Here is a 13107-nt window from a genome sequence, read left to right on the forward strand (position 1 = left end):
ATCTACATGCTAAAGATGTGAACTTTGGTTCTAGTAAGTAAATCTTGTTGATTTATCTGAAACTAACCAAGCTGACGAACTTGAACAAGAAAACGAACGAGAGTTTGAAATTACGAGAAGCTTTAATCTACCTGAGGACGACGCCGTGTAGCCGCTTGCTCCTTCACCAGTAATCGCGTCATGACTCGTGGTATCTTCTGACGTAGCTTGAACGACCGGAGTCGCCGCGTCTTTTGGGTGCTCCAAATCGTCAGGCAATCTAATGCCTCCCTCTCTCGTAGTCTTGACTATGACAGCATCGTCGGATATTCGAATTACGGTATCACTTCCTCGTACGTAGATTTGTTCCAGTAACTTAGATCGTGGTGAAGCTGGCTCACCTTCCATTTTCTGGAGAAATGGAGAAACGGAAAGGAATCATAGTGAACTTGGAGGTTATTACGAATTTCCGTCCAATTAAGGTTCATCGTTAATGTATTGGGATGGTGTGTGTATCTTTCTTGCTGTGGCATATAACCATATCCTAATTAAATCAACAATATATACTAAACAACTTGTTCAAACCTTTCTTTCCTAAGAATGAAATGTATTAGTACCAATTATACTATGTAATATTGATTTTTAAACTATCTTTGCTTCTATTTATTTTGTCTTATTTTACTCCAATAAATGAAGAAAAACTTTCCTTCCAGTTCGGGGTGGGGAGGAGGGGGGGGGTCTTTGAAATCGCACTGCCTTTTAGAGCAGCTTCATCGAAGTTCTACTGACGGAACTGTTGTGAAGTTAGTTGTAAATTAAAACGGCAGGACTTGCTAATCGCAATCGACATCATATCTTGATCAGGCAACCAAGACGGATCCGATGCAGCCATTGTGTAGTCGGCCCCCACAAAAAAAAAGGTATTGAATGTAAAACTCCTTTGATTTGACTGAATGAAATATTGATAGGCATTTGCCTTTACCGAGAAATCTCTATGTTTCAAAGAATATTCATTTGCATTGTAAAGGCCACGAACATAGTTTAACAACATTGTATACCGCATACTTAACATTTAGGAACATGATTAACATTGTTATTATAAGATCCATCATCATTATAGGAAATTCATTCGTTTGCTTTCTTTGTTGGCATGGGTCGGCAATAGTTGACCAACATAGCAACGGGGCTGACTTAAGTTGCGACAGTATCATAGCATTATACCATACAGTATCGCAACATGCTAATACAAAAGCAAACGTTATGTAAATTAAACGAAACTTTCTCACAAGTTTTGCCATATAGATTGTAGCGAACAAAAAGAGTCTTTCCACGATCCAAATATGTTCCACATTTACAATGCATTCGAAAGAAACAAATGGCAAACATTAATGCCACCAAAACGTAATTTATTATATGACTTTCAATATACGGTTTGTCATTAATAACGGCCAGTTAGCATTGTGATTCCTTCATTTTAATACAATTTGCTCAAGATTCAAATAAATATCTGACTAATGCAGAGAAGTGAGTAAAATTGTGAGTTATATTTGATAGAAAATGGCCAACTTTCCCCCATTTGATGAAACCTGTTGAACCCTTGAGCCAGTTTGCGGCCATTTGAGATCAGGCCCGTCGGAAGGTATTTGAAAGTGGTACGGTATTTTTGTTGACCGGTTCGATTTACTATCTAAGCGGAGCGCCACCATCGGTTGGCGCTGCGTACAAGAAAATTTTTGAATCTTCTAACCGCCCAGATGGCTGGAAATGGCACTTGCGGGGCAAAATTTGGCCACGATGTTGTACACTTTCCTCCTGCGAACTCAGTATTTTTTCATTTATAACTACATGAACTGAAGAATCCCATCTTTAGTCATAGATGTTCTACCTTCTCGCGCCCATGTCCTTCACAGCTGCACCGGAAGAGCATATAGCACTTTGAACTTACAAAGTGTATGCAGGGCGGTATAGCTACTAGCTAGGGTCTTATAGTAGGGGTATGAATGGTAGAAATTCCGACGGGCTGGAGGTCTTTTCCAACTTAGTGGCGGGACGGCCGCACCGTCGTTACGCCAGTAAAAATAAATGAAAGGTTCAGAACTGCCTGTACTGTAATAGCAGGCGCGTATCCAGGATTTTCTAACCCGGGGGGCGCGAATTACTATCTAAGCGGAGCGCCACCATCGGTTGGCGCGGAGCGTACAAGAAAATTTCTGGTTTTGATACCCCCCAGATCACCGGAAATGGCACTTCTCGGGCTTGAAAATGAGCAACCAGATGTACACTTTTGCCTGAGAACCAAGTATTTCCCAAAAGTTTTTTTCCATCCATAACCTTTTTGAAGATTGTCACCAGTCACACATCATGTTCGACCTGATTGCATGTCCTATGGATCATTGCTTTTGTAGGTTATTCTACGTCACGGCCCACAATATCCGAAAGCCCCACTTTTGAAGGTTTTAAGCCCATTACTTGTTGAAAATTTGAAAATTCCCTTTTCTCGTGAATAAAATCACTTGAAAACATACCCATAATGTTGCACAAAATTCAATCTATAGACAACCAATATAGAAAAACCTCCTTGAACCCCTAACAGACAGGTGAAAATTGAACGAGTAGAGGAAAGTATGATGAAGAATGTTGGTGAGGAAATTTTGGAAAATTCCGACACAGTTAATTTATTGGTGTAGAAATATTGCAACCTCTTATAATGGCTTTTACAAAACTTGGTTGAAGGAACAGAAAAATAGCAGATATTTCCGATATCAGGTATATCGAAACCGAACACTTCACTCATAGGCGTAGGTCCCGTAGGAGACGGGGGCGAAGCCTGTAGGCAAACTATCTAAGCGAAGCGCCACCATGAGTTGGCGCGAAGCGTACAAGAAAAATTTTGGCCGAAAATGCCTCCCAGATCGCTGGAAATGACACTTCCCAGGCCTTGTAAGTTGCATCTAAGCATTGTCTATTTTGAAATTACTAGCGATGTCATAAAGAAAATTTGCTCGGGGGGCGGTCGCCCCCTTCCCGAAATGCGTTATGTTCCCCGACGACTCGGTCGAGTTCAAGTACATTAGTGAGAGAGGAAAAACGGAACGTCAAAATGGAGTTGTCGGGGTAAGGGGTAGGGTGAGGCGCACACCCCCTCCGTAATCCTTGATCTGTCACTGGCTACCCTGTGTATATAATAGGGATCTTTTTCTTCCCGAGGTCTTGGCTATCTTCTGCTCCCTCCTTTTCTCCCTTTTCTCTCTTTTTTCTTTTTCTTTTCCCTTCCTTCCTCTCCTCCTTTTCTTTTTTCCCCTCCTTTTCCCTTTTTTCTTCTCTTTTTTTTCTCTCCTCTTTTCCTTACCTGGGGGGCGCGCGCCCCCAACGTCCCCCCCTGGATACGCACCTGAATAGTAACAGTTTATCCGAATTTGATAATTTTGCTAGTTCTTATGAGTGTTACGATTATCTAAAATGATTCCTCAATTAGTCTACCTTCCTTTGAGGTTAGGGCCTCAAAAATGTTTTGTGGGTGAGCAAAGATTTCGCCGAGTGCGGTTAGTCTCTGTGAGGCTTTTGAAATTATGCAATAAACGTTAACAATGATTATTTCGTTACGGCGTTGGTGACAACCAACACCTGGGTGGAATCCTCTCCATACTGCAGTACTTTTTCCAATTTCCAAATTCCAAGCATTGTTCTTTCTGCAGTTGGGGCGCAGAATATAGGATATTACCCGATTGCCTGTAGCAATTCAGTTGTATAGGATGATCTACTGTATCCTTTGTTAGGGTTGAGGATTAGAGTTGTAGGGTCAGCAAATGTGAGCATTTTTCGTATAATTTAGCCCTCTTTCTTCCTGGAATTAATGCTCCTATAAGCTCCCGGTATCACAACGACTACTATACTGAAGAGCATGGGCTCCTGGGCATGGGCGCTGTTAAAAGGAGCACCGGCTATCGGTTAGTGTGCAGCGTTCTACTGCGAACTCAAATCAATGGAAAGTACCAAACACCGAGCGTCGATGGTCTTTGGCACTGGTAAATTCGTTGGCTGCATCAACTAGATTCAATCAATCCGCATAATCTTTGTGTACATGTAAGATCATAAGGTGGTTGAGTCGCTGCTGGGTCATTGTAGACCTTAAGTAACTCTTTACACTCATAGCACTAAATGAGCGTTCACTTACTGCATTTGTCGCAGGCATCACTAAAATTAGTTTGACAAGCGTGCACACTTGTGAGAGGAGCTCACGATTACCGAAACTCAACCCTCGCATGTGGTCAACAACCTCTGGCAAAGTCCACTCTGATTGTTTGGCCGTAGCTTCCATGGTTTCCCCAAGGGTTTCTAGTTGGACTCTGAGCTCGCCCTTACGGAGATCCTCGCCGTAAAAGTCACATACGAATTTTAACAGTTCTTCGTCAACATGTTGTTGGTTACACGTTTTGAGAAGCAGCTGCTGTAGTTTTGAGTAGATTTTGTAACCCTCCTGATCAAATCTATCGCGGATGCAGTTGACAATGGTGTCAACTGCCTCCAGGTATATTCGCCTGAAGTAGTCCTCCACTGATTCTGGAGGCATGATATCCGCGGCCGAACCAGAAACTAATCTGGCTGGCACTTTCCTTTGCGTTGAGTTGCCGGTGTAGCGCAGCGCGGGGACACGCCCTATACATTGTACGTTGCCCTAATTATCCGGACGGTATTTACTGTTACACTGCTCAACTAAGTAAAACATCTCCGGGTTTGACACCTTCTTAGGGAAATGGGGGGAATTCGGGGGTTTGGGGAAATTCGGTGCGACTCGAATCGTAGGCCCCTATCGCCCCAGTTACAACTTGAGATTCGTTGAATAATTCGTGCCGGCTCATCCGGGGCTCATCGCATCATAGGACACAATGATGGTACAGAGGGTCGGCTTTGGTCATGAAGACTCGTGCATTTTATTGATTCGAACTGTATTTTCTAACTCCCTCACCTATTTTCTTCTCCCCCTCTCTCTTTTTTTTTTAGCTGAAAAGTGGTACGGTAAATACCGTACCTACCGTAGCGGGTGCGACGGGCCTGTTTGAGATGACCTCTTGACTCATGAAGCTCAGAGGCAGACAACTTATAAGAGGTTTAAGTGCATGTTGAATGCAAGAGTATAAACTCTAAAGCAGATTTCCTCACCTGGATGCCAGGTATGTTTCGTTGAAGACATATAGAGACTATTGACACAACTAACCTGAACAGAACGTAACCAAACTATATTTACCAAATAGGTTCACCAAAAGAAAACCATAGCGCTGGAGAATTCACAGATAAACTGTCGCTTTAATTTTGGAGTTATCATGATTAAAAGGTGTTCAGACTTTGATATTACTGTTGACCTCATGTGACCTTTGGAATTTCAATAGGATTCTTGCACTCACCAAGCTGGATCTACATACTAAGTATGAAGTTCAAGAAAGATATTACTTTCTTTTGTAATCGTGTTTATAAGATTTTCACACTTTCACTTAAAGGTTGACCGCAAATGACCTTTGACCTCCACCAATTTCAATAGCGTTCTTGTACTCAAGAGGCTGAATCTGCATACCATGTATCAAGTTTAACACTGGTGGACGTTTGAGTTATCTTGTTCACAAAATTTTCAGAGTTTGACCTCTGTTGACCCCAAATGAACATTGAATTTCGAAGCAAGCTTTATGCATCCTGTACTCAATAAGACTGATCCACATACCAAGTATGAAGTTAATCCATCAATAACATTTCGAGTTACCGTGTTTAAAAGCAAGTGTCACATACATACATACACACACGCACACCATCACCATCGACTCTTTTTGACTCCGGCAAGGAATCAAAAATCGTAACCAAACTCAGGTTGCAAGGGTAAGAAAATCCTTTTCATCTGTGTACGTTTTGTCAACACAAACACATGATATGAAGTCATCAAACTATAACATCCGTTAATAATATTTATAGATCGTTATATCATTATGTTCATTTCCCCCATGTCATCTGCATGACGTGGTTTAAAGGGGAAAAATACCTCAGTTATAAAGACCGCGTTATGTACTCAGTTGTTATGTTCATTATACGTGAACCTGTTTGACTTAGCTTTTAAGTGTTACATCCGCAATGTGTAGTTCCCAGTTGAAAACCTCAAACAATACTTGATAAAATATAGTTCTTAACACTGATGTTACATGTACAAGAAGGTATCAAACAAACTTCCTTTAGATAATAGGAATCTCTCAACAGTTCTTGTTTATCTTTGAACCAACGGATAATCTTATTTTGAGTTATCGAAAACGAAAGCAGATTAAATATCATAGTCTGTACCTATTTCAGCAAAAATCTACAGTCATTTTTTCGTAATTTACAAATCTTGTAATAATCAATATAGTTCATATTTTTAATTAAAAGTATCCTTCATTGAATGAACCAAATAGACATTTTCTTTTCGAAAGAATATTCCGTATGTAGAAAATTGTAGTATACTTAGGCAGAAATCAACAAAAACAATTGCCTGGGTTATACATTTGGTTATAACAACAACGAAATGATATTAACTACTGATTTAATAACAAGTCGATATCGGTTTGACCAGTCAGTTATGACTGGTTTCGATATAGCTATCAAAAAAAACTTAAACTGATGTACAGAAATCAATTTGAATTTTAATTAAATAGACGAAATATAATACAAATCCGTGTTAACATGACACATGCAATGTTTAGTAATAGAGTTACTGTACAATTTCATATCGCCAAATTCTAATAGTGAATTTTCACTTTAAGATCAGAAATTGAACAACGGCGAACATTATTATCGGAGCGCGGGCATGGACACTGTAGCAATTTGAAGCAAGACCACAGAGACGAATAAAGAAGTAGCCTTTTTAACATGGCATGTTGTAAACTGAGATATTGCAAGGGTAACCTACCGTGAGGCACGGCTAAGCCTGCGGAGAATATGCTTAGTAACGCTCACACACAGTATATCCAATTGAACAATATGCACTGCGTCGTATAGATATAATTTGATCTCGTTGTTTCATTTTATTTATTTGATTTATTTCTAGTTTTGTTTTTGTTCTTATACATCCTTCTTCTTGTTTACATAACTTGGGCTGAGTTAAGCACATTTACTGGAATATTCTTACGACATAACGGAATTTCTGCCTGTTTTCGCTTACATTCGAAATTTTCACATATAGATTACAAAGTACGAAATGAAAACACAAACTGCATTGTCACAATATTGCGACATTTGGGATTTTACATTGCAACAGTACCAACGTCATTACACGCATGCGTTCTGTGAGTTAACTCTCATATTAAGCAATCAAGTGTGGGGATTACCCGTTAATCTATGATAGGCAATAGTTCGCAATAGCCTACCGATTGTTTCGATGTTCATATTGCATGTATGCATTGTATGCAATATTGCAATATGTACTTAGTGTAAAAGTTCAACATTTTTTTACAGTTTTTACTAAGGTAACATATTAAGAAACTGACAGCGTATATAAACTTAAAAAAAAAAAAAAAAAAAAAAAAAAAAAAAAAAATATATATATATATATATATATATATATATATATATATATATATATATATATATATATATATATATATATATATATATATCTATATATATACTGAGTTTATAATTATAATCACGCATATCCGTCATGAGACAACAAGAGAAAATAAAATAATAGATGAATATTATATAAATACGTTTTGTGTACGCATACCAATAACTGATTTTCATTTTAAGGATTTTCTTTTTACCCTTTCCATTTGGAGATTAATAATTTGTTTATACGTTCAGTCCAACAGTAAAGATTTCACAGTATAGGTATCCATATAAGGAATTCTTATGTGATGTCTTTTTCGAAATGAATATATATTATATTGTAATTGTATTGTAATTACTGTTCATATGACATAGGGAGTATATGGACATATAGTGCTTAAAATATAAACCTTTTTTATGCCCTCAAGATGGAAGAAACTGATGTTCAACCCACCACCGTTAACTTCATTTAACGATACAGCTGACTATATTGATGAATTTTCCCGTTTAGCCAAACGAAATGAAATGTGTATGATGGGAAACCACGCAAGGGCTACAAACATATAAAGTTACACACAGCTATAGTCACAACTAGTTTAGTCAAACACAACTAGTCAGGATTTAGGAATGTGGAAACTGCCGCTTAAAACAACGAAACCATTTATTCATAGAAAATGCACGCGGTTACACTCATTCTGGAATTTTCCGTAAATGACTTAATTGCAATTTTGGGATATATTACGTGTTTTTAGACTTACTAACGTTATAGATTCTAAATCGATCGTGGAAACTGTTATCTACACATCGCTAATCCTGAATCCTCACAAATCATCCTCAAATTATTCTACCTCATAAACTACTATAATATACATAGGGTTATGCCAAACATGTCTACGCTTTTAAACTTATTGGCAGAGTATCAAGAATGTACCTTTAAGGGCTTCCGTACATACCGATTTTATCTACCTGCTTAATGTTCGTGTGCGGAAATCAAATAGACCCAGTTACGGGAGCTTAAAAGTGCCATCAATATAACAAAACTTTGCCCCAATAATTCAACATTTTTAGGGTGTGAAGACTCGCGCACAAAGAAACGTCTCATGCCGGTAATCTGAACTAGTTTCGAATGAGGTGTAACAGAAGTGTTAGACACCACCATCGATCCCAAAAATACACACACAGCTTGCTACCGTCGGTAATTAGACACTAGAGTACAGTCAATACATACAGCTACGGTCAATACCAACAACAGTGTACATATAGCAGCAATGGACATCTCAGGTCCAGCTAAAGATAATAAGGTACCACGTTTCATTACTGTCTGCATTTTGTAGCGACACGAACAAAACGTCACTTGCAAGCAACGGAAAGTTAACTCTTTCAGAACGCGGCACGCGGTTTGGGCGAGTTTTCAATGCCTTTAAACAAGAATGGTCCTTGGAAACAATTCATTTTTATAATATCGGGGGAGGGTGACAGATTGTGAAACCTGTGACGCCCATTGAGGACTACAAATATTTAGTCATTGCTCTATTTCATTGTTCTATATCGGATTTGGCGTCAAACACAATAACGTGGCCCATACCGCATTTACGAGGCAATTTCGAGGTTTGGAAACTTTCCAACCCGATGAATTTATTCCGGGTTCATCTGCGATATGTGCACCGGATTTCAAATGCCTTATAAAGCCTTCTATGCGAAATTTTGTTCACAAACTTATAACAGTGACCGAGATAGCTTATCATTTGGTCTGTTTTACTGCGGAATTTGATAACGTACGATATTTAAGGGTTATATATTTAAGCATGTTACTATTTTGCATCTGTTTCTCAGTACACTTACTAACCATTCATCATCAATAACAGCTTAGGCCTACTTTGTTTATGGCCATTAATACATTTAACCTTATTTATTTGACAATCAGTTCAAAGTTTCATGCCTCGGTAATGATGCAAGAGCAGCTAAAAATCTGTCTTAATAGAAATAAACTATAACGAAATATTAATGTATCACTAACCCTCCTCCCACCCCATCCTCCCATTTAACTAATCCCGGTGTTAGATACATGAAGATCCCACCCAAACCGATCCCTAAGTTAGATAGATGAAGAAACAAGTTGAAATCTGAAGAGACGTGAATACCTAAAGGCTCATACTCAAAAGCTCTTATTCATTATAGCCTATATAAAGTATTAAGATGTAATGTTTATTCAGATCATTCAGAAAATCATACTTATGAGCTGTTTCCTTCTTTCAAATAAAGTTAGTAAGCACCGATCAGATCATAGGCCTTATTTGGGGAGAATTTTAGAAGAATTCAAGTACGTAGCGTTGCATACAACTGTTACATGTGTTGAGAGAATTTAACATAGATATACACAGAAAGATACGATAAGACTCCATACCGATGTACCAAACCATTAAGCTATATGAAATATGAACACGACGAGACCGAATAAAACTCTCTTACCTCTTCGCAAGGATAACAGTTGCTCGTTACATGGCCAATTGCTCAGGCTCTCCACACTTCGTTCGTTGTTTTTCCACTGTTGTACTAAGGCATAATGTCCACGCATGATTGTTTCCGCTATCTCTATACTGTACGTACCGAGAATACCTTTGACCGCCGCCATAAACATACACAAAGAGACGCGTAGCCTTTTTTTTTTGTTTGACAAATTTGAAAGAGGTATATATATATATATATATATACAGAAGCGTATAATAGATATCACGCCTAGGATTTCAAAAGAAAACAAACAAAGTTCTTGACTTCGAATATATCTGGAGACAGAGTAATCTGAAAAGATATCTTGTACTTAAAATGAAAACGTATTAAAGTAGCTAACGATGGGGTAAAAAAAGTTACTTTGATTGCTTCTGGCTAACTTATTTATAAAAACATATTACACAAAGATTGATTTTATTCTACACACATATGCCTTTTCAACACTCCCATAAGTGGCCCTTGGCTCTTGCACAATAAAGGGGCTTTCTTCCTCTTGCGCAATCGTGCACACAAAAAAACTACGGTGTCCTTGTACATACTTTTGGAGAGAAAGTATTGGAAAATAAAAATGGAAAGAAAAAGGTAAAGGCTAGACGAATCTAAAACTCAGAGCACAGACAATGAGAAATGAGACGAGAGATGTACTCGACCAGACACTTGATATAGTTATATTCTGCAATCGGAATTAAACGTCGACTGTTAACTGAAGTTGTTGACCATAGGAGAGATAGTTGTAGTTCAAGGAAATTCATCTAGGTTCGAGCGCAAATATAAAACCCAAAAATGTTACATTCGCTTTTAACTGGTTGCGTTATTCTCATTTCATCTAGCCCTTTCTTGCCTCTGCCACCATTTCAGAGATAGTGTCCATGTAAATAACATGTAAGCGGTAAGGGAGGAGTTCGGAAGGGCTAAGGAGCATCCATTTTCCTTTTCCCATGAATAACAGTTGCTCGTTACATGGCCAATTGCTCATGCTCTCCACACACCGTTCGTGGTTTATCGATGGTTGTACTAAGGAATAATATCCACGCATATTGTTGCCGCTGTCTGTACCGAGAAAATCTATGCAAACATCAGCGGCGTCGCCAAGGGGAGGGGCAGGGGGCACGTGCCCCCCCCCCCCTGGAAAACCTAGTGCCCCCGAGTGCCCCCCATCTGAGATTTGGGTTGGTAAAAAAATATATATATATATATATATTTTGTTATATTCAACTCCCATCATCTGAGTTGGTTTTTCATAAGGACAAAGAAGCACAGTAATTCGTATTTTCTTCAAATGAGCTGCGAAAAAATGAAAAAGTTTATCCTTGACCGTCGGGTATCGAAGTCGTTACCCGCGCCATCACAACAGGTGTCGATATTTACATTAAATGTGTCAGTGTGAGAATGTGAGGGTCCGCAGGCACCATACTTGCCTATATTTGTGGACCCATATATTAACCCTATTGTGTAGGGAGTGCAGAGGTCATTTGAGGTCAGATAGGAACAAATGGCGAATGTTCACACCTGCATACTGAGCCATACTCGATGTGTGATCAAACTTTGGATTGCATGGTGAGATCCCTGATAGGAGCCAATAACGATGCTGGAACCTGATACATCTTAATAGTATAATGGGAGAAAACGAGAAGGACAAGAAAGGCGTCGGGGGTCATGCACACATTAATTCAACAAATGTAGGTTATATTGATAGGGTTAGGCATAATATCGACAGCATGTGGTTCATATCCTCTGCAAAATTCTGCGCGATGTTAAAATCATTACTTCAAAAATAGCAATTTCTGGAGATATCTTCAGATCGAATTTAGCATCAAATGTGGCACCATTTTGCATATAGCCCATCCTCCGTATGCGAAAATTTTCCAAAGGGGAGGGGGTACCCCCTCCCCTTAGACCCCTCCCCCAGGACGGCGATCCGTATCCACCTAAGTGCCCCCCATCAAATGCTGGTCCCCCCCCCCAAGACTGAAAAGTCTGGTGACGCCACTGGCAAACATCACGCTTAGCTTCACGGTCTTTTGGACAATATCTTTTAGGAGGTATACGGAAGTGTCTAATGAACTTGCCGCCGAGGCTTTAAAACAAATTCAAACAAAGTTCTTGACCTCGAATATTTGTGTGAGACAGAGTTATATGACGTAACGAAACGATATCTTGTACTAAAAATGAAATTGTATTAAAGTAGCTAACGATTGGGTGGGGGGGGGGGGGTTCATTTGAATGGTTCTGGCTAACTTATTTATGAAAAATATATTACACTAAGATTGACTTATCCTACAAACAGATGCCTCTTCCACACTCCCGTAAGTTTGCTTTCGCAATAAAGGGGCTTTTTTCCCTTGCGTAATCCTTCCACAAAACTACGGTGTTCTTGTACATACTTGTTCAATGGAAAAAAAAAAGGTAAGTCTAGACGAATCTAAAAAACTCAGAGCACAGACAACGATAAATGAGACGAGAGATACATTCACCCAGACAAAGAAATATTCTGCAATCGAAATTAAATGTCGACTGTTAACTGTTGTTGACCATAGGAGAGATGGCTGTGGTTCGGAGCAGCAACCTTTGGCCTCAAGTCACACACAAACAAAGACATTTTTTTTCTTCTGAAATTCAGAATGTAAAGCTCGATATTTAGTTATAATATTGGCTCGTTTATATATATATTATCGATATAGACTATTACGCATTTTATTTTGTTATGGCGGTATATAGTCGATAATATCATTTTCACGATAAGCATGCCACGAGAACACCTGGAAGTAGGTACACATGTATGTCACCTGACATTATTTGAGTGTATGATTATATGGGGTGAGCTTTATGAATATTCAAACATGCATGGCTCCCACATTTTAAACAATGCTTAGCCAATCATCCATTGTCACCGTGACTTGAACTCGAGTCATGTTTTCTTCGAGGCTCGTGAAAGGTTTTACTAACAATACAAATGATGCGATGAATCAATGACCACGCGAACTTATTCTCGAATGTTCAAGTCATGACAAATGACTTTTATTAAAAACATGTACTGGAAACTATACGTACAAGTACAAT

General features: G+C 38.9%; 1 protein-coding gene across 4 annotated transcripts in view; it reads right to left on the minus strand.

Annotated features, from left to right (window-relative positions):
* Positions 1-10167, minus strand: part of LOC139969185 (uncharacterized) — a 62129-nt gene extending 51962 nt beyond the window's left edge. For 3 of the 4 annotated variants that reach the window (XM_071974058.1, XM_071974057.1, XM_071974055.1), the window contains exons 1-2: positions 10009-10167; positions 132-390 (exon numbers count right to left, since the gene is read on the minus strand). In XM_071974058.1, the coding sequence (XP_071830159.1) occupies positions 132-387 (256 nt within the window). In that variant the 5' untranslated portion in view covers positions 388-390; positions 10009-10167. Of the gene's footprint in view, positions 1-131; positions 391-6901; positions 7030-10008 lie in introns of those variants that run through there. The other variant, XM_071974056.1, reaches the window with a different exon arrangement.
* Positions 10168-13107: the final 2940 nt, after the last annotated feature.

This window comes from Apostichopus japonicus, chromosome 6 (assembly GCF_037975245.1).
Source record: "Apostichopus japonicus isolate 1M-3 chromosome 6, ASM3797524v1, whole genome shotgun sequence".
NCBI classification, from domain to species: domain Eukaryota; kingdom Metazoa; phylum Echinodermata; class Holothuroidea; order Aspidochirotida; family Stichopodidae; genus Apostichopus; species Apostichopus japonicus.